Below are 22425 nucleotides of genomic sequence, written 5' to 3'. Positions count from 1 at the left end.
GCCTCCGCCCGCAGAATCGCAAGCCAGCATTTTATTTGCAGCTCCCCCATAAACGACCATTTTCAAAGGCTGCAAACAATTTCCTGCTTTCCACACATTGAGCAGATCAGTGGATCAATTATGTAATTTCGAGAGCAGCAGGAATGCAGGCCGGTCTGCCGATGACCGAGTGACCCGCAGCACCTGCTGGGTTTCTGTGAGTCTGTTTAGTACATCGCCTGTTCTGGATACTGACTCTGACTGACGTGGTGTAACAGGGCGGTCCAGTCGCCTCCGTGTGAAGATCAAGCCATTTCACGTCACCTCCTCGTCTTTCGTTGGCTCAGCTTTGTTTTGTTTTCTCTATTGAGGCTTAGAAATGCATCTGCAGCTTCGTGGGGCTTAAGTGTTACTGTTTTTTTTTTCTCTTCGCGAGGCATTTCTACCTAGAAGTGACAGAGACAGGAAAGCACAATGAATCCACGGGGGACTTCAATTACAGTGGCAGCAGAACATCTCCCCGGGGACCTGTAAACAAAGTTAAAATGAACACGAGATTTTAGGGAGGAGAACAGAGGAAAAATATACAGGCTGTTCGTGTTTGTTTGGAAAAGAGCGGAGAAGCAGAAGTTTCTCGATTATGCAGCGTGTGTGTGTCACACATATATACGTATATAGTACAGCTGAACAGAAGGGCCACAAAAGAGACAATTAAGTTGCATGAAACTGTCACCCTGATTAGTTTGATCCCGGAGTAAAGGTCAACAATGATTTCAATCATGTGTTTGAAGATAATATTTATGGCTTTAGTCTGTGGAGAAAACAACAAATCAGTAGTTTACAATGTATTATCAGTCGTGTATGAGCTGTATAAATTATGACACGGTACGTAAGTCATCCAAGCAGATATGGGAGGGATACGCTGGAATGTGTCTTTGGGAGTCTGTTTGGTAAACAGCATACAGCAGTGAACAAGTGCCACAGATGTCACCCCCCAAAATATTTGGCTTTCCCTGTGGTTACATGAATGAGAATATAGCGTTCTTCTCACCAGACGCATCGACAGCTTCTGCACTGAAGGCCGTGTTTTTAAAAGCTTCTCCGCTCCTGGTACACACCTGCTGAGCTCGTGTTTATATCGCACAGGGGAAAAAAGGGTTAAAGCACTTCTGTAAAAGGGTGAAAACTCTGCAATTAAATGCATGCTGAGCTGAATCTATTATACCCGGAGTTGTTTTTTTAGGTGGAGTAGGAATCATGCTCTTCGTTTGTGTGATTTTTCTGTTCCTCATTTAATGTCCTGCGTTTTTTGACATTTGAAACTAAGAAAAATGTTAACCGTGCCAAAAGACTGGGTCCACATCCCTCGAATGCCCTGTGAAAGGACCCAGAAATGTCTCTTCCCTGTATTTCCAGCTAAAGTGTTTGCCGTGTAAATTTGCAGGAGAAAAACTAAAGACAGAAAGGAAATTAATCGAACATCCTGCACGCAGACACAGCCTTTATTTGATGAGCTTTCAACAGATCCTTCAATGTTTCTCGGTTGGGGTGGCATCTGTGGCAGCTGTTAAAACACGTCGCTGTGCATCTTAATGGGATATTTTACCTGACTTTCCCTGCTTTCTAAGATCCCAGCTAAGGAGGGGATCTGTATAAATCAGAGGCACTAAAAGTTCCAGACCAGCGTTCGCCCGTCTCCAATCCTCACTCGAGGGCACCGCCGAAAGAACACTTATCCACCAAAAAACTTCTAGTGCCGCTGCGTGTCTCGTTTTCATTTCTCTGTTTTGTTTTCGCTTCGACTGTATCCTGCCGTCTTCCAGATACTGCCCTCGAACCCTCTTCGCACGCCTGTGTGTTTCAGTCGGAGAAAATGCACCGAACCGGCAGCTGGCTCACCGGTGAGCTGTGGTGCGTGGAAACATGTCTCCATTGCGGCCGTGAGGCGAGAGTTACAGAGCAACAGACGCTGGGTTGTGACTCTGAAGCTCAGCTTCTTTATTTACAGGTGAAGTGAGGATAAATAATAGATAGACTGGCGTTCAGCTCCTGGGGTTTTTCCGTGGCACCGAACTCTCCCCCGCAGGCCCGCGCCAAGAGAGAGATAGTTACACACAGAGTACAATTACAAATGTCAGGAATCCCTTTCTGATTTTACATTTGACTGGCATAGTCCTTGTGGAAGTAACCCCTGAACATGACCGACTCGCTTCTCTATAAGTGTTATTTATTTTTGCCACTGACTGATAATGTATTATTATTTTGAATAGTTAGGGAGTTGTTTTTTATAATTAAGTGGAACAAACAAACAAACCACAACCGAGGTTTTAAAAACGTCTTTGCCTTAAAACCACTGTTCTCGTTGGCCTTCAAAGCACCACAGGAGCATCGGAAGGCAGCATTGCGGATTGTCTGTCACGCTACATGTATGCGCTGCTCGGGTTCCAGCGGTGTCCTTTAGGTTCATATCTTCGCTATGCCGTTCTCTATTCTTCAGTCAAGCCCACCTCCTTGCAGTGAAAACAATCCCGCCATAAGGCGATTGTGCGTCCGTACATACTACAGGTTTCTGAAGGTCTCGGAGAGATGAGTCAGTGTGAGTCAGGAAATTACTAATCAAGTCCACAAAGCTCCCATTCAGTTGCGATGTTGGGCTCTGAGACAGTGTGTGTTAGTCATATTTAACAGACAGATGATCTTTTTTTTCAATATTGAGAAGTTGGTGTTTAAGGCACATCCGCGTTGTGGAACACAGTAAGAATTATGCATTTATGGGAGGTAATGAGGTGTAAATAAATGCAATCTTCCTTCCTCTGGCTACTCTCTCACAGATACGCTGCGCTTAAATTTAAACAATCAAGGGGTTAATCTTGAAGCGCGATGGCATAAAGGCCATGTTTGATTTGAGACCATGACTCTGAGCAGCTGTGCCCCTGCCCGCGTATTTTCCTCAGCGATGGGACGGGAGGGAGGCTGGCGGCTCGTGTGTCTGGAGGGAGGGAACGCAATCTTCATGTCTTCTGGCCGTTCACTGGGGTTATTATTCCAGGAAGCCAAGGCCTTATAAACTGTATCTGAGAAACCCCGAATGTTTATTTGATTTTGGTTGCCAGAGTGACACATCTGAATCGCTATAATGAAATGTAAACATTCACAAACAGAGACGCTTTTTAATGTAGCGCAGTCAGGTGGTGTCACGAGGAAACTGATATTTGGGAATTTGACAAAAGGTTCTTCTCCCTCTAAGTGATAAAGCCGGAGCGTTTTTACATCTGGACATCAAGAAGGTCTAGAAAAGCAACTCACTGTGCTCTCTGTCTTTCGTTCCACACAAACTCTTCATTTATAATTACTGAACTATTTTCTGTTCATTAGAAACTACTGTCTTAGTAGTTTGCCGAGTTCGGCCTGGGATTATGATTAGAAATACCGTTTTCTGCCTTTTGTTGCCATCGTGAAAGTAGAATTTCCATCAGTCGGTCTTCTGTGGATAGTGATCGTCGAGTGACACTCAGCCACAGGTGATGCTAATTCTGAATGGGGTGAAACGATATCAATTCCCAACACCCTGGCATTGAAACAACTCAAAAATAAAGGCGTTGATGGGGAATTTCTAAAGCAGAATGATCTCATTAAGAGCTGGAATTCAATGTAAATTAATAAATACATCTTGTACAGCAAATAATAGTGACCAGGCTGTAATAGAGACCAGAAGACCTGGTGCTGGGCTCATGCTGTACGTCACAGTAACCTGTGAGCTTCACAGTGGAGAAAAACAGCCGATAAAGAATTAAACGGACGAGGGCCTTCAACGCGCCTAAGAAAAATCGCCTTGTCTGGTCCCTGATTTAAAAATTAAAATCCCTTCCCCCGAAAGCCTCACAAGCATGACTTTCACAGAGCTCTTGAGCACAGACCCGTCGCTGGTGTCGGGTGGTGGGGAGGAGGTGCGGTGAGCGTCTGAAGGACTTTTTGAGCCGCTGTGGCGTTTATTTCCAGCTGCAGGCTGCCCGTCCCCCCCCCGCGCCCGTGTTGTTGTTGGCCGCGCTCCTCCGACAGGGACAGAGGCCGAGTTTTCCATCTCCTCTGTGTGACGGGTGGCAGGGAAAGCCCCCACCCTCCGTGCCTGGGAGGTTATAAAGGGAGCGCTTTGTGTGAGACAGGGAGACCCCCACGTCAGCACGCCACCCAAAGCCCCCGCTGGCAGGACCCCAGTATGGCTGGCTAGGTTAGGAGTGAAGGATCGTGGTGGCCAGGGTCTTTTTAGGGATGTGTCAAGATTGTTATTGTTGTTCCTAACATTTGTTTATTTGATTGGTAGGATCTCTTATCCGGGGCAGCTTGTTTAGTAAATTATTCGAGAACAATGAGATTACAATTAAATACAGTGAGATTATATGACAAACGAGCAGAATAACAACTTCTCACTAAAAAGCTTTTGGGTTTTTAATAATTTTTGAATAGCTTAAAATGAGTTGGTAAGTCTTTGTACTCCTCGTTTAAAAAACAAAACACCTACATTTATTTTCCATCACCCTGTGCGTGTGTTTGCCTATATGAAGAATGTTTGCTTCTGCTAAAATATATATATTCAGTATTAGATGCTTTGTGAAGCCAAGCTGGGCTGTGTTTTTGGATTACAGAGGACCGGTATAGTCCTGGGGAGGGGGTCTCCCACTCCGGCGTCCCCCCACAGCGTCTCTTTAAGACAGAGAGAGACAGACCTCGTCTTGTCTTACCTGGAGGTCTGCCAAAGGAAACAAGACTTTCATAAACAAGGCGTGTTGATCTTGCTGTGGCGAGAGCCGAGGAGTCGACTCGCAGGGCTGTGCCGTGGCGGAGCGGGACAAGCAGAGAGAGAATCGGGGCCATGCTTGATCACGACAGCCAGGGCGAGCGGGCGAAGCATTTCCCTGATTGGGAGCATGAGAATCCCTGACTCTGTGGTGGGCAGACGCTCGTAGTCGGCCGTGATTGATCCTCGTTGTCCAAACCTTCAGATCTCCGATATTGAAGGTAACATGAGGCCTTTGTTAAGAAAATACTATTTTACCAGTAAGTCCATTGATTTTTTTTAATGATCATTAATGCCTGTGAAGTCTCTGAACGTCTCTGGAATCCTTTTCACCGGCCCAGACGAAGTAGTGCCTTGGGAGCAGGACAGTGGGGGGCTTTGATTGGGGGGCTGCGAGTGGGAGGGTAGGTGTGCCCTAGAGTAAATAAAAGCTGTGGCTCGGGAGTCAGGGAGCCTCAAGCAGACCGAACGCTGAACCAAAAAAGAAACTCAAAGAAAAAACAGAAAAACAACGCCAGTGTTTAGGTGTTTGGTTGCCAGGCAACGCCTTGCAAGACGAGCGCTCCAGAAATAGCGGCAGCAACGCGGACGAGCACCGCGGACAGCAGGGCCTCGCGGTGCCCGGCTTCAGTCTGGAGACGCAGCTCCTCTGGCAGGACGTGCCACCCCCCTGCAAAAACAGCAGATTCTTCCACTCTCTCTTCGTCTCTCCGGCGCACGTGTGCCGTGTGTCTGTCGGCGTGAAGGTCTGTGGTGAGCCGGTGGTGTGAGAGAGTTTCTCAATGAACGGCTGTTAGTCACCTTGCAACGCCCCCTTCACACCACGCTCCTCCACAGAAACACCGCGTCTCAATCAGCCCCAGAGTTGTGCTTCCTGTTAAGGATGCTGTTCATTGAGTGAAAATTCATCTTTTCTCTCTCTTTTGTAAATAATGTGCGCAGGTCATTTTAGCAAACAAAAAGAAAGAATGTCCTTGATCTTATGAATGGAAAAATACTTTCATATCCTTGGCTCCCTCTCCAAGCTGAGCACGGTGTTCGTCCGGGCAGCGTTGAGTGTGTCGCACATCTCCGCCTCACCGGGTTGCTTTCTTATGAAGTCTTGTGTTGCAGCAGACTCCTCCCCCATCTCTCCACATGTGTCCAACACTCTCCTGCCGCCCCGTCTCTTGCAGGTACAAGTCCAACGAGGAGTACGTGTACGTGCGCGGGCGCGGCCGGGGGAAGTATGTGTGCGAGGAATGCGGCATCCGCTGCAAGAAGCCCAGCATGCTGAAGAAGCACATCCGCACCCACACGGACGTGCGGCCCTACGTGTGCAAGTACTGCAACTTCGCCTTCAAAACCAAAGGTGGGTGGCCGGCGGCTCGGGAATCAGTCCGGTGGGAGTATCAGCGGGGGTCCTACAGGGGAGGTGTGCTGGTTACAGATGGTCCAGATGTGGTTAATAAATCCACAAATCACTAGAAGAATGAGTTATTATTGTTATTTATATTATGATGAAATGAAACCTTCACATGCTTTAAGAAACACTGATGTGTCCCGTTCTGCATAAACATGATCCCACAAATCACCCCGTCTCTCCCCACAGGGAACCTCACCAAACACATGAAGTCCAAGGCCCACGGGAAGAAGTGCCAGGAGATGGGTGTCGCCGGCTCCTCGCTGGACGAGCTCGAGGCCGAGGAAGGAGGTGGGACTTCCCGGTTCATCGTGTGACCCGTGTGGATGAGTGTGAATGGAAAACGAGGCGACGTCTATATCAGGGGGTCAGGGTTTACCGTTCGGACTATTAGTGTGAAATAACAGCACAGTCTGAATAGTAAACTCTGCACATGAGCCCCCCCGACCCCCTGACTGTACATCCTGCAGCCGCACTGGACTCCCGTGTTTGAGTTCAGCTCCGGATCTGTCTTCACGTGGGGAGACTCGATCAGACCAGCCTGAACCAGGCGAGGGACGGCAGCTCGTATCGTTCTCGTTGTGGGTCGTGTTTTCTGCAGTGTGTGTCTTTTCACAAACCCTTCAGATCAGCAGAAAAGCAGGGGATTTTTTCCACCCTCGGCCGCAGAAGGGGGCCGTGCGTGGGTGCGAGGCGCGGTGGTCCGGGTGGGCGGCCACCTCGGTGTTTACTCAGCAGTGGGAGAGCGGGGTGGCGCGGGGGGGGGTCGGGGTTAGGTGGCGGCGGGATGGACGGTGACCAGACAGAGGGGGAATCACTGTGGGGGGCGGGCTGGAGGTTTCCGTGACAAGACACTTTCAATCAGACCAGCAGAGCTGTGTTCTCAACTCGGCACTGACTGGTGGGCAATAGTTCATCTCGATTCCTCCCTTCGTATTCAGCAGGCGTTACACTAATACAGCAGGGGGTTCAACAACAAAAATACTTTATCTCCCGTCAGCGAAACTTGTCTTAACAGTCTTGTGTATTAAAATAACACAACCTGAGAATTGGGCATTCAGGGTTCGGCGGCGGCACAAAACAGCCTCTCTTTAGCTCCTGTGTCTCATTGATAGCTTTATTTCATTCAGATGATGGATTATGGATTTTAAGGTTTGTTTTTTTAATGGTATATGCCTTTTTATTACCTAATAAAGATAGATAGATATTCAGACAGGAAGATAGACACACAGACAGATAGATAGATAGATCGTTCCTCCAGTTATACCCACGTAATTAACATCCCTGTCAGTCAGATCTAAACAGGTGGCCGAGTTCGTCTGTTTGTGTTTAGAGAGATCTAGGGATCTGTGTTCTGCAGCGTCTGTGGAAGTGTATGGATTATTCATGCCGTTTCTTTGGCCCAGGAGAAGACTGTTGCTATTTTTGTGCCTTGCTGTTCTTGCGAGGACTGGTTAACGCACACACACACACACACGCACAAATCAGTTCAGATCTCATACATTTCTCTGGCAATATCTGCGTGTGGCTCCTCCAAATAGCCAGCGCAGTAAAAAAACCCTCTTTTAATGACGCCAATCATTCCCAGAGCTGCCCAGAGAGTCAGGTTTTATGAATATTTTACAGCCGCGACTCGGCGAGGCGTAACGGCGGTGTTGCATAATGGCTAATAATTTATTCTCTCTCTCTCTCTCTCTCTCTCTCTGTGTGGAGAAAAAAGTTGACAAGCTGTTTCATTGAGTTGTCTTCTGCGGTGCATTGTGGGTCGCGCCGGAGGTACACAATGCTATCAAGGCTGCGGGGCGCGATGAAAGGGCTCTCTGCTATAAAGGGAACACTCGAGCGGCTTCAGACAGCCTCCGCACTCTCCCGGAGTAAATATAGAGCACGAATTGATTGCTGCCTGTCGCTTCTCCGCGGCACACTCCGCCTCGCCGGGCTGAAATAGAAAGGAGTGCACGGCACGACTGCGGAGAGCCAAGGACAACCTTTCAAACAGCTTCATTCAAGAGCCTGTAAATATTTTGTGAATGGAGAGGGTTGAGAAAAGCGGTTCTGAGCGAAGCTGCTTCCTGCCCGGGTTGTGTAAAGACAGAATATGTGTTGTCTGAGTCCGAGAGGACCGAGAGGACCGGGTTAACCCATTCCTGCTCGCTCAGCCAACGTAGAGAGAGACGTACGGAAATGAATGCTGCCTAGAGTGGCTGATTGTCGATAAGAGTGTCATGAATTGATTTCTGCCTCCTGTGGTTAAGGGATTTCTTTCTTCTGTTCTTTTGCTTTGATTCCTCTCCTCTCTCTCTCTGTCTCTCTCTCCTCTCTGTCTCAGTGACTTTAATTGCATTAATTAAGCACTACATTTAGCTGGTTTCACAGGTCATGTGACTAGGAAGTATTCCTCTGACTACCTTTAAACTCGTCGTGTTTACCGACGGATCGTTCGTTAGGTTTATAGCGCGTGATTTGTGGATTAACAGGGCTGTGAGTTCAAGTAGGAATGTGTCCACCGTTAGGAACCTCTGCATCAAGGAGTTGAACAAGGAGTTAGATCTGGTGTGTGAGCGTCTCTCGCTGCCCGAATGTGTTTCTGACGCTGCTGTGCTCGTGTCGCCCTGCAGGAGGCAGTGAGGGGCGCACCGGCGGCTCGGAGGAGCAGGAGGAGCACCAGTTCTCCGACGTGGATGACTCCGATGACGATGACGACAACGAGGATGAGGAGGAGGAGGAGGAGTCCTCTTCCCACGAGGAGCCATCTTCCTCCTGCTCCCCAGACACCCGACACTCCACGGGGGGGCGCTCCTCCCAGCAGGACACCCCTGAGCCTCCTCTCCCCCCGGTCCCAGAGAAGGAGCCTGCCGCCCGGCCGCAGGACTACCCGTCGCCCCGGAGGCACTGGGCCAGCGCTCGGGAGGCGTCCCCGGGCAGCCGCCGGGCCCTGTTCTCGCGCCGGCACTGGGAGGCCTCTCCACGGACTTTCTCCCCCAGCGGCGAGGGCTCCCCGCTGCGCTGCCTGTCTCCGGGGCGAGGGCTGTCCCCTGTCCGGCCGCTGTCCCCCGGGAGGGAGGCATCCCCCCTGCGCTGCCTGTCCCCCCGGCTGGAGCTGTCCTCCCCCGGCCGCCACCCCTCGCCCTCCCCCGAGAGAGGCCCGTCGCCCCTGCGCCCGCGCTCCCCCAGCCGCTACCTGGCGCCCCGGGCACTGCCCTCACCCGTCCCCACCGAGGGCCCGGCGCCCTACCCGAGGGCCCACTTCTCCAGCACCTTCGGCGGTGCGCAGCTCCACGGGGAGCCCCCCAGCTCGGAGGCCAGCGAGGTGAGTGAGCCGCACGACTCGGCACATCGCACCGCAGTTTTCTTTCTTATCAGTTGTTCTTTTACTGTCGAAGTTCGGATGTGTGCCATTGAAGGAGGGACACGACGTCTCTGCTGCTCAGCCTCCGAGTGTCTCTCTGTGCCAGGTCGGTGTCAGCACTCGAGACAGGGTTGCAAACAGCGTGCAGCCGACAGACCGGTGGCAGGGCTTTAGACTCCGATTACAGGGTGTTAGAAGACAGGAGGACTAATGGCTTTCATCGGTGTGATTTCTCTGGGTCGTCTCTCTGGAACGGTGTGTCAGGAGAATAAATAAAGCAAGCGATCATAAAATCATGTCTTTATTAGTTTGCTTCATTGATTTATTGACACCTCCGTCTCACTCTGTGTCAACGTACATCCACATGAATCCACGTGTGTAAACAGAAGCCGCACTCTTAGCTGCTCAGGACAGGAACTGGGTCGGTTCTGCCGGGTTTTAATCGCTGTGATTAATCGTTCTGTCTCCTGCAGGAGCGTCCGTTCTTCCTCCGGGAGGGAGTGAGCTCTGGGGAGGGCTGCACCTTCCCCCCTGCGCTGCGGCTCTCGCCCTCGGACTTCCCAGGTCACGTGCCGGCCCGGTCCCCCAGGGACCACGTCTTCAGCCACCTCCCCCTGCACTCCCAGCAGCTCACCCGGACCCCCTATCCCATGATCCCCATCGGGGGCATCCAAATGGTGCAGCCTCGCCCCAGCTCCCACGCCGGCCGGCCCCAGAACCCCGCCACCACCCTGCCCTTGCCCCGGGGGGCCGGCACCAGCCTGGGCGGAGGGCTCGGGGACCGGGGGACGGAGGGCGTCAGGAGGCTAGCGGACACGAGGGAGTCCACCAAAGTGGGGTCCCCGGGCCCCTCGTCGGAGGAACGCAGGCTGAGGGAGCGGCGGAAACCTCAGGATTACAGGGTACAGGAATCGGAAGCCGGAACCAGCCTCTCGGGGCTTTGCACGGGCGGGCCGGACTCAGCCAGCGCCGGCCAGACGCCCCCCGAACTCGTTTCACAGACCGGCGGCGAGGAGCCCCCGGACTCGGGCACAAAGCAATATGGCAGCTCACGCACTTACTCCCAGACGAGCACTTTGGTCGGCGACACGACCGCACAGACCGCAAACCGGAGCTCCGGGGCCGCGGGGGCCACAGAGGCCTCCACCAGCCGGCTGGACACCACCCCACCCAGGACCACACCGCTCCCTGGGGAGGAAGGGCCCCCAGCTGGGCGGCACCGGAGGCGTGGCCCCGAGGCCGCAGGAGGAAGCACGACCAGTGTGGGTCAGAACAAGGACAGCAGAACAGGAAGCACTTAACAGTCTCCGCCCCCTGGCTCTCCCTGGGGGGCCAGCGAAGCTCTTTAATGTTGTTTTATAGTTTTATTTGGTTGGTTTGTATTTTTATTCATTTGTTTTATACAAATTCCAACACTATTGTTTACTAGTTTGTCTGTTCTTTTATTCTGCGATGGCCTAATTAGGAATATAATAAGATGCACCTTTTGTCACACCTTTTTATCGATCTCTCTCTATATCTGTCCGTCCGTCATCTCTTTGTACATCTATTTATCTATCTTGCTATCTATTTAAATATATAAACATATATATATAAATATATTTGTAAATGACCAAAATCAATACGCAAAACAATAATTCCTACTTCGTTTGTCCCGTGTCCAGTATTACTCAAATGTACAGTTTCTCGTGCCTTTTCTGTATGAGGTTTGTTGCTTCAAATGTAGACAAAAAATGTTTAAAGGCTGTGAATTTATTTAGTTTTTGTTCATTTTTTGTTTGTTTTCTAGGTATTTTGTGTACTGGGTTGGGGGGGAGCCAATGGATTGTTTCTGGGGCCGTTTTTTTGTTTGTTTTTAAGTCAGGGTCACAGTTAGGGGTTCAGTGGGGGGGGAGGCGATCCGGAGGAGGAGAAGTCGAGAGTTTTGCAAAGGTAATGCACTGAAGTCATATTTTTTATATTAATAAAAGTTAGATCTTACGTCGGTGTACAGAACAGAAGTCTATGGTCCGTATTTATTGCTGTATTTAAACTTTATGAGATGGCTTCTTTTGTTTAGTTTTGTTTCTTTTCTAAAACATGCTGTTATGATCTGTCACTTACCTGCGTGTCTTCTTTTTGATAACGTTCTTATGACTTGAAATTTGAGGTACGGGAGGGAGGGCGGGGGGCAGTCGGCTGCCTGCAGATTTGTTGCAGAGCACCTTTCTAGTTTCTAAACAAATAAAACTGCACCAGACTTTGCTGATACCTTGTTCTTGTCCTCTCATCGAGATTCGGTGCTTGTTTCGGGCTGTCTGGCCTCTCCACTGACTGTTATAGTGGCGGACAGCAACAACAACAAAGACAGAGCAACGACAGACAGAGGGGCTTTGAAACTGAAATAGACATTCAGCTATTGTGGTTTTACTTTGCTCCTCAATGACACTGAGTTGCGCTCGTGTTTGTGTTTTACGTTGTGTCTCAGGAGCTCATAGGTGTGACTGTACTGTAGTGACATCACTGATTGGCGCCTGTCGGGTGACGCACGGCTGTTGAGCATCTGAGGAGTCGGGGGCTTCGTGTCTCCGGCTATTATTAGCTCATTTTCTCTGGATTAATCAATGTGTTTCAGTGTACAGCCAGAAGGAGCGCGGACGCTTAGATTCAGTCTGACTGTTGGGTTCGTTGGGCAAAACAAACAGTAAATGGTCTGATTTGATGCAATGATGTTCACAGATTAGTCTCAGTCTGTGAGACTGAAGTGTGAGTGAAGACAAGGCAGCATATTGTTACAGAAACAGTTACTGAGCTCTCGCATTGCAAAACAACACGCCACTGCAAAACCTCCCTCTCTCTCTCTCGAATCCACCCATGGGAACCGGGGCACCCCTAGTGATCCCTTCACCCCAATCACTGCTCTCCACCTTTCCCCCCCTTCCCCCAAAACACACACACACACAGCTGACGGACAGACACACCATCACGCACCAGCCCCGGATGGCTACGCTGTCCCCTCAGTCAGGCGAGGTGGACCACGCGGGTCGGGAAAGGCGTGCCGCTCTCTGTTAGGTTCAGGTTTTCATCCTGCAATGTTCTCTCAAATGAAGTCTCAGCTGGAAGGGAAGAGAAACCTCCTCAAAGCAGATCTGAGCCGATTTAGTTTTAGTTTTTCTTTAGCGTTAGTTGCTAAGCAACCCAACACACCAGCGGTCCTGCCAGAGAAGAAAACGCATTTCCAGCGAGTCCCACCGGGTCACGGCACGGCGCTGCACGCAGCACGGCACAAGGCATCCGAGGGGGATTTGAGTCATCATATTGGTTTTTCACAGACTTCCACCCATTCATTCAGCTGTCCCCTGAGTACAGCAGCAGTGTGGCCGGCTGTGGGATTCTGGGAAATTCAGGAATATTGTGCCAGGAAGCCAGACTGGACTCCCAACCAACTTTATCCCAACTTTATCTGATCTAATCAAATCCCCTCTGTGTCTCAGGGTCAACCCGGTCTCGTCTGTCGGTGGCCTGTGGTGTCTTGTGCGAGGGGTGTGTGTGTCTCTTTAAGTGTTAATGCTTTCATAGAAGCCCATTGAGGTAATCGATATGTGAAGGGGGGAAACTCCATTAAACCCAGTAAGAAAGTTCCTGGTGTGATTAGCAATGCCGTCTGAACTTCTCCATTACCAGCCACTCTCTCCAGGAGCTGCGATGCCCGTCTGCCTCTCCCTGGACTCGGTCTTGAGCGAGAGGCGCGGCGCTGCATTAGTGTGCGTTTGTTTTTTTTCCTTCCCTTCCCCTGAAAAAACCCAGAAGAGGATGAGGTAAGTTTCTGTGGATAGATCTCTGTATCACTCGTCTGGCGGAGAGGCCAAGCTCGCCCTCTCTCTCTCAGAGCACTGGCAGCTTGCGTTCATACGGAGAAAGTCCCTCTTGTGGTACAAACTTCCTGGAGCAGAAAGAGATTAGTTTCCTGCATTAGGCAACTCTTTAACGTATCCCTAATCATTTCTCCAGTAGTCTGGGGCGGCCACCCTTCTCTGGGAAGGTAGAACACATTATAAAACCATAAGGGAAGTGAACAGCCATTTCTAATGTTGGTAAATCGTAGTCGAGAGGTCTAAAAGTGAGTCCCTCTTTTCCCTCAAGATTTGTTGTCATGTTTAGTGATGCAAAGGGGATTTATGATTGGATTAAAGTTCCTCCTAAATTTTTTACTGACGATAAAGTATGTCTTTGATTCTGACCAGGCTGGTGCTATTCTACGAGTCGGACCTTTGTTGTCTGATCTGATAGGACTGCTTGGTTTGTGTTCGTATCAACTTCTCCACTTATCTGACTGCTGGCCATGAAACGGGGGCGCTGGGGTTAACGAGCTCCTATCCGCCATTGTCATGCCTTCGAGGCATCTCCGCTCTCGTCTGCCCGTTCCCCCACTCGCTCCCTCATTAAATTCCATGCATAACGAGGCGGCCGCTCTGAGGTATCGGACCCGGACAGACTGGGAGTAGGCAGGCGGCGCTGTGGCCCGTGTATGCAGATCACAGAGGCGCCTCGCCGGAATGCCATCCTCCCGTCTTCCCACCCAAGGACTAATCTGCAAATTGCACAGATATGATACGGGTTTCCCCCGAGCCTCTGCGATAATTACTCTCAGTCAAACGGTTAGCGCGTTAGCGGTGCGCGCTTCGCGGATGAGCGCCAGGGGCTGCGGCGGGGATGGGGGGGTGGGGGGTTGCCTGGAGTATTTCTCTGCTCATATCGGCCTCCAGTGGAGCCTCTCTCTCCTTCGTAATCGCCTCTCCAACTGTGAGGCAGATTGGTTCCTGATCCTCGTATCTCCTTCTGTTTCTCCGGTTTGGAAGACAGAATGATGTATGGCCATGATGTTAGTGGGCCTCTCCTCGCTTTGCTTTCACAGTGGGTCGTGGTAGCGCGGTGCGTCTCTGCGCTGCTGTTGTGTGCGTTGGAAAATACACCAAGCAAGGCTAAACTTTCAGATCAGATCAGCGGTTTCTGTCCTGGATGGGTCTGGACGCCCTAAAGGATTCTGTGACCTCGCTCCGGACATCAGTGTCCCTCTGCACGTGTCTCGATGTCACTGTTGTATGACAATATATGAAATAATCCAGATTGTCTTCTATTGGCTTTATCAACATTGGTCTCCTCGAATGCCTGGAGCATCATGGCACATTCGATGATGCTCCTTTGGAAAAATCCTATTTAGCGAACTTCCCAGGAATATAAACCGTAGACCTGAATGTGATTGAAATCAGATTCAGCGTTTATAAATGTGACGCACCATCTCCCAGGATGTTCTGGGTGGTTGGTTTGCGTATAACACAGATTGAATTTGTATTTTATGAACTATCTTGATTTTCTACATTTAGACAAATTACTTGTTATGAGCTGATGTCCATACAGAGCCAGTGATAAAGTCCTTGCTTTTTCTTAGCAGCTCGTAGGCTTTTCTCTATCATAGTCTATGGTGCAGATGATTTTTTACCCCCGTTTATTTATTATATAACAACAAACAAAACACCTTTTGCGTAACATTAATCCATAAAAACAGACAAAGGCACATTAATAAATGCGTTGTGATTCATGTTTTATTTGTGCATAATACTGCATCCTAAATGGAGATAAAAGGTAGAATAAGTTGAATTATGGAAATGAAAATTTGCATACAGGCTTCTCTGCATGTTTAGAAACAATATCAGCCTGTACATCCACACACAGGACAACAAAGCATGAGGATAAATACCCACGTAAAGGGTCCAGTCTACATTAGTTTTCTAAGTATAATTGTGGAGAGGAATTCTAACTTATTAATGAGTTTAATTTTTTTTAATTAGTGCACTACAGGTTTCCTATGTACAAATAGGAACAAAATATCGAAAGCTCTGTTACTGTTACAATATATCACCTTTTGTATGAGCAGAAGAGGTGTAAGTGTGTTACAGTAACTATAATTCTGCCCTTCCAGGCGGTCTTAATGTACCGGTCTCACATTCACAGAAAGGTTGACTAGAGTTGCAGAGTGTGGAATAAATAGAAAATCAGCCTCCCGAGCTTCTGCATAACAAACTCAATTCACTTTGCATAATTCCTTCCATCAGGCCCCTCCAGTTTCGCAAGCGCTCACATCCACCAGCTTTGGCTCGACGCGGCGTCACCGGCGGACGAGTTCCTCTCCGGAGGTCTGCCTCGTCGCACGGCTGAAACCCGAGCTCAGATCCCCATTCTCTCCTTCAGGAAGCAATCAAAGCCCGCGTGACTCCTCGTCTGGTGTGAGAATGAGGTGAGTGGAAGTCCATTAAACACGCCGGCTTCCGTCCTCTGAAGACAAACAGCCCCGACCTCTGAGGCGATGTGACCGGCCGAGGAAGCGCTGCCAGGTCCAGATTCTCCAGGCGCGCCGCTTTCCCCGTCTGGAAAACACGAGAACATGAGCACGTGTTCGGGCTCGCAGAGTGGATACTGACAACGGTGTGTTTAAAAGAATAACAGATGCCGATAATAGATAGGAGTGATAGGAAACAGAATCCACACACACTGCCCCTCTCCTGGTGTGTGGCTTCTGTTTAGGTGACCGAGTTTTCCCGGTGCCCCAGTGTGACACGCCGGATCCCCGGCTCGCTAGCAGTGCCAGCCAGGGGGGGCAGTCAGCGCTGTGCCACGCAGCCACAGGGGAGCTCAGCTAAACATTAATAGTAATGAGTCGTTCCAGTGTCGGGGCCGGGCCCAGTAAATGGCAAAGCAGTTGGCATGAATCGCTCCGGGGTGAAAGGTCGGAGCTTAAACATCAGTCTGGGTTGGAATTAGCCTGGCTGTCAGTCACAGTGGCTCTAGACTGCCGTGGCGCTGTTGGGCCATCGTTGCACCAAAGACTTGCGGCGCTTTGTGATTGGAGAGGTTTATTAATCAGGTTAATAAGGGTTTAGATCCTCCACATTGTGGTTAATTGTCCACCAAGATATGAACTGTTTTACTTTCTTTCTTCCACAGATATAATTCTTACAATTGATCATCAGTTCCACACGCCTTGAAACTGTATGTCTGGATGTCTTTAAATAAGTATGAATTTGTGTGCTTACATATGAATGTATCAAAAACCAGATAAACATACAGGCTGCTGAGCTTCAGCAACTGAAATCTGGGCCTATCGAGCTCTTTTGCTTTACTACACCCAATTCAATTCAATAGGTGTGGACTTATTAGAGTCCACATTAGAGTGTGGACTCTGAGCTCAGCCAGGAGCGTTGTGGTCCAAAGAGGACGGCAGGTCTGACGGGAAATCCAGTGGCCATTTCCTGCTGCAGTACAGAAGCTTTCAGAGCGGTCCTCGAGGAAGGTCAGCGTTGTGAGAACAGAGTGAAACCCCATCAGCGTGTCCTGCTCGCCTGAAGCGACTGGGTACTGATGCCTCAGTCTCAATGGGCCCACTGCTCCTGTCTGGTTCTGCCTTGTACCCTCGCAGTCTATTTGAGTGTCAGAGCCCCTTTATTAACTAAATTAAAACGTGATCAGGGACCGGGTTCTAATGTGAGATTTGCGGCTAGGTCAGAGTTGTGCTTTGTGTGTCTCAGACAGTTGGGTTGTGTGTGGATTGCTGTCAAAGACACGGAGAGCGATCTGTAAACCGCTGAGTTGTACCCGCTTGCCTCATGAACACTTCTCTTTCTAATCAGAAGAAATCAGTTTTAGTCAAGTGCTGATTGCTTCCATGAAATCATCTCGGAATCACTCGGTCTATTACTGCAGTCTCTGTGCGCCCCCCGGAGGCGGGTTTTGGAGTAACGGCAGATCTCTCTCATTCTGCCACTGCCCGGCCTTGCTGCTGTTTCTGACCAGCATTCGGTCTGCGTGTGGTTGTGTGTATCGCATGTCGTGGGGTTTTCAAACAATGACACGGTGGATGTTTTGCAATTTGGAATCTGTTTCGCTTCTATACCCAGTGATGCTGGGATGCTATTGATCGTTCAATAACTCATTTCGATGTGATTCAGTGTAAAAGTCGTGTATTTCCCCCACCCCTGTCAGTCTCTGAAACGGCCCCTTTACCCACAATCCTCTCAGACCTGTGTGCTCCAGGTGGTACCAATCTGAGAAACAAAGGTGACTTTTTCTGATAGTCTTTCCGCAACCTGAGAAATATTTTGTCAGCAAACAAACAACGTGTTTAAAACCCAAAACACACCTGACGTTAAGCCGTTTCATGTTCCTATGTATGCCTCTCTGTTGTGTGGTGTCTGATTAATACATGAAGAGGCTGAAGTTGTGTTGTTGTCAGAAGGAGTTGCACTCATTTCACTGTTTACAGGATGTTGGAGAACATGTATTAAATATGAATTGATTGTCTCTGTCTCCAGCCGCTGTGACGTCACACTCATTCATTCCTGTGCTGATCAAACACAGATCTGGAGTTTCCATATTGCACACATCAAACAAATCAGTACAAATACGTTTAAAAAATAATAATTCCTTGTGTAAATACATTGTGTTAATATTAGATTTTAGTTTCTCACAGTTTATTTATTGAATCATTCATTATTTTTTTAAATTCGTTTTTAATGTATTTTGATCCCACCTGGCCATATAAGTAGTAATAGTTAGTAGAAACTAGGATTTTATTATGTGCTGACATCTACACATCAAACATTAAACCTTTTCTATGCGTATCTGCATTTAGAAGTGAATTGTACGTGCCTTCCCAGTTTTTTCTGGTCAGACCTCTTTGCTCTTTAATTGCAAGCGGGACCCATGTGAGGTCACTCCCAGCTCTGTCTGTCTGACCGGCATTTGGACTGCCCACCTCGCCGGCTCGGTTCATGTCAGAAACCCCACCGGCACACATCGGCACAAGACAGCACAACAGCGAAGGGTTTGGGAGGCAGGGAGGGCAGAGGAGCCGCTCCAGCCCTGCCTGGTTTCTCTCCACCAGATGTTGCTGTTGTACCACTGAAGACCAAGCCTGGGTTCAGCATCGGCTCGAGCCCCCGGTGTGCTGCTCCAGGCCAGAGGGAGGAGCTGAGAGACGTCATTAGGAAGCTGAACATTTTCCACATTCATTAAATGTTAAGGGTTTTTCCCGAGAGACAAAGAGGATCATATATTTCCTTGTGAATGGCACACATCCAGAGGCCCTTGAATGTGTTCAGACCAGTACAGCGCTCACAAGAGTGTGCAGCAATTGTGTTTCTTGTGTAAACTGTAAGTCGGCCTGGATGACGTTATTAATAAGCAATAAATAACATTACTAATAATATAAATGGGGTGCATTTATTCATTTATGGCTGAAACCTTTATCTAGGATAAATGAATTAATTAATTCATAAATTAATTAATTATTGAATTGTAAACCTACATAGAACTGTAAAAACAGACAATAAAGCAATAAAGAACAGGTCTCGTAAATTGGTTATACAAATATGTACAATGCAGCATAAGCCAAGATGTTCTAGAGTGAAACAAAGCAATAGAGTAAAGCAATATGGTCCAGAGGGAAATCATGTAATAGAGTGAAGCAAAATCAAACCAGAGGAGCTTTTCCAGATCAGCAGGGACACACGCACCCGGGGACACAAATGGAAATTGGGCTTCAAGGCATTCAAGACAGAAAACAGGAGACACTTCTTCACACAGAGAGGCGTCACAATCTGAACAAATTCCCCAGCGATGTGGCTGAAGAGACAATTTGGGAACATTCAAAAACAGACTGGATAGGATCCTTGATCACTTAGTTATTAATGGACACCAAACGAGCGCGATGGGGCGAATGGGCTCCACTCGATTGGACACTGTCTTATGTTCTTATGTTCAAATATGTTTGGGAGTGAAACAATGTTATAGAGTGAAGCAATATCTTCCAAAGTGAAACAAGAAACAACTAGTCCTACGAATGAAGGAATCCAGTAGAAGTGGGAGTTAGAAGCACAATCACAAAATCCTCACGACCTGGTGTTCTGTCATAGATAAGCTCATGTGCTGGTGCTGGTTGCCTTTTCGTCACATAAATCGTCTCACTGCTGGGAAATGCACCATTCAGTCAAGTTCGTCTGTCAAACTGTCATCTTGTCGGATTCAGACCTGGGCTGTTTGACAGAAGCCCCTATGCGTAGAGGGATGGTTTAGAACGGCAAATGACAATCTGAGAAGAAGCAACAACAGAAGAAATACCTGAGGCGACTCGCAACGGCACATGAGACAAGGAAGAGATACCTGGTTAGGAAAAGAGCATCCTGTGAAGACGTCCTGTGATTTTCACTGCCTTCACTGCATTATTAGTAGACCAGTCTAACATCATTAACAGTTGAGTTTGACTAGATCATGTATAATTAACCATTAACCTTAATGAGACCAGATTTGCTTACTCCCAGTGATTCTGCATCTACATTAAACCTTTGCAGTTTACCCTGTAGGTAGGGTCTTAATAAATGTCTTTATAGTCCTATTGCATAATATTGGCCTTTGCTCCTCGTGATTTCAATCCCTGTTGAGACCCAATATGCGGAACAGAGGTCCAGACCAAATCAAAACGCCGACCCACATGTGAAATGCAAATTATTAAGCGTTTTGATTTGTAAATACCTCAGAGTGGCTTCAAGCGGTTAATGAAGCCGCAGTACATTAACTGGTGTTGTGCAGAGAAAATGACAGAACAGATTCAAAGGATTCACAAGCGAAGCCCCTTTACCTGTTCATTGGTGGAGCGAGACATGGCTCATGAGCAGCCAGGGGCCTGGTGCGGCTCCAGGACATTCCTGCGCTCTGATGTAAGACTGCGTGGCAGGTGTGAATGTGCGGTCGATACCCTGAGGATGAGTGTCTTGCCAAGCGTGGTGAGAGCAGTGCGGGGCGTTCGGCTGCTCCTCACAGCTGATTTCACAGCACTCTCGAGGTGCGTTTCTCCCATCTGGGGTTTCAAAAACACTGCTTTTGAGGAGCTGAGAACAGTCACCGCATGTCGCTTGATCCTTCAATAGTTGACTAAGAAGCCCCAGATATAGCAGAGTCACCCTATGAAAAAATCAACACAAAATAATCAACACAGCCAACAAATTAATCAATATTTCTGGGGTGTGTGATGCAAATGGCTGTACAGCAGGAGGTGAGCATTAGGCAACTTAGAAATGATCACAATCACAGGGACAGACGCACACAGGAAGTTGTGAAAGGCTAGAACCAATGGGATGCAGTTCTGGTCCTGCTGTCGGGGGATACTGTAAACAGTTGTGTTTCTGTGGTGACGATACGGGTAGCTCAGATTCTTTGGCCCAACTGAGCTGCGCATCCCGGGCCCTTGAGTCAGCCCTGACATTGCCCAACCCGGGTCTGCGATGTGCTTCTCAATCTGATACGGCTGTGGCAATATTGCCCCAGCCCCCATCGCGAAGGCCCCAGCAGAGACTGCTATCACGCCTGTTTACATACCTGCTGTTCACCAGTACAGACTCATCCTGTCAGTATTTTGGGGCAGGACGACGGGCATCCGGCCTCTGGGGTGTGAAAGGAGTGCAGTGAGTGGGACTGGATCCGCCCCAGTGTTTACACTAAGAGGGCACTCTTATGCCCGTTTACCCTGGCCAATGCACCACATGCTTTTTTGCACTTGGGTCACATGGGTTTACCACAGTCATACAGGGGTTCCCCATGGGTTCAACGTCACTGCACTTCACCACACTGGACCATGGCAATACTATGAAAACACCACACTAAAAATTTGTAAGGCATGTTTACTATGGTAGACCATGTTTTAGTCATGGTAGAGTGTAGTAAAACACGGTGAAATTGCTGTAAAAGCTCAGGAAAGTACTGTAAAATATACGACTCCATAATTGACTCTGACATCACAGACACTTTACATGGGTGGGTTTATGGACTGTTAGGTGTAAAGTTATAAATGCTTTGCTTCATATCAGTTGGATTAATTGTTAATTAGCCGATGGTGTTTGACATGGTCAATTAACAATTTCACATGCAGGTACTTTCTCCACATGGTTTTCCCTGATTGCACGGATTTAGCTCCCCATGATTTAACGTTGCTTTCATAAACTTTGACTCTAGTCATGCTAATTGCATGGCTATTACTAATATCTAGTAACAGTTTGCATTGGCATGTACTGACAGTTATGTGAAGTAGAGTCTAGATCAGGGACGGGCAACTCCAGTCCTCGAGGGCTGCAGAGTCCACTGGTAATTAATTACTTAATTGTACTAATAGTCTAATCACCAGCCATTTCCAGGTATTAACCAGTGGCTGATATACAGGTACATTGATGGCCTGCAGGAAATCGGAGCCGCCCGTCCCTGGGGTGGCTTATAGAGCATGGGGGGGCCACAATCCTGCAGGTCCTCCAGGTCTCTCTCAATCACAGGATTCCTGGAACACAGGGGTATTTCGACTCAATTAAGCAGTAAATGCTCTGGATAAAACAAAAACCTGTGGACTCTGTGGCTCTCACGGACCAGGCTGGGCCACCCCTGGTATTGAGCCTCGTGAGTTTTTTTTTTTTTTTTTGCGACTCACATGAAACTTTTTCTCCTGGAGGAGAGGTTTTACCGTTTCACCGTATCATTTAAATATTAACTTTTTTCTCTTTAATTCAAGTCAGTTTTGAAGGACAGCCAGACAGTTTTTTAGCAATAAAAAGCACAATGTGTTGTCAGGTTACCTTGACTTTGGCTTATAAAAGCTATTTTAAAAGTCTGACATAACTAACAGTATGTCATGTATTTGTGTGGCCTGGTGCAGCTGGGGACGTCTGCTATTCAGCAAAGACATTTTGACTTTTTTCAAATATAGTACTAAATTGTACCTCTAGTGATTCTTCCTGGACCAGTTGTTCCATAAACAGTTAAAGCACTTGTAGCGGTTGGGAAGAAGTAGAAGAAAAAAGGAGAAAAAGGAGAATGTGGAGCAACACC

General features: G+C 48.5%; 1 protein-coding gene across 2 annotated transcripts in view; it reads left to right on the top strand.

The window, feature by feature from the left end:
* Positions 1–11773, top strand: part of hivep3b (HIVEP zinc finger 3b) — a 94637-nt gene extending 82864 nt beyond the window's left edge. For both annotated transcript variants that reach the window (XM_066717702.1, XM_066717703.1), the window contains 4 exons: positions 5950–6125; positions 6366–6467; positions 8795–9486; positions 9999–11773. In XM_066717702.1, coding sequence (XP_066573799.1) covers positions 5950–6125; positions 6366–6467; positions 8795–9486; positions 9999–10826 — 1798 coding nt within the window. In that variant the 3' untranslated portion in view covers positions 10827–11773. The remainder of the gene's footprint in view (positions 1–5949; positions 6126–6365; positions 6468–8794; positions 9487–9998) is intronic.
* Positions 11774–22425: the final 10652 nt, after the last annotated feature.

The sequence above is a fragment of the Amia ocellicauda genome, chromosome 11, assembly GCF_036373705.1.
Source record: "Amia ocellicauda isolate fAmiCal2 chromosome 11, fAmiCal2.hap1, whole genome shotgun sequence".
Classification (NCBI taxonomy): domain Eukaryota; kingdom Metazoa; phylum Chordata; class Actinopteri; order Amiiformes; family Amiidae; genus Amia; species Amia ocellicauda.
The sequence above is the reverse complement of the archived record's forward strand: the minus strand, read 5'-3'. Positions and strand labels throughout refer to the sequence as shown.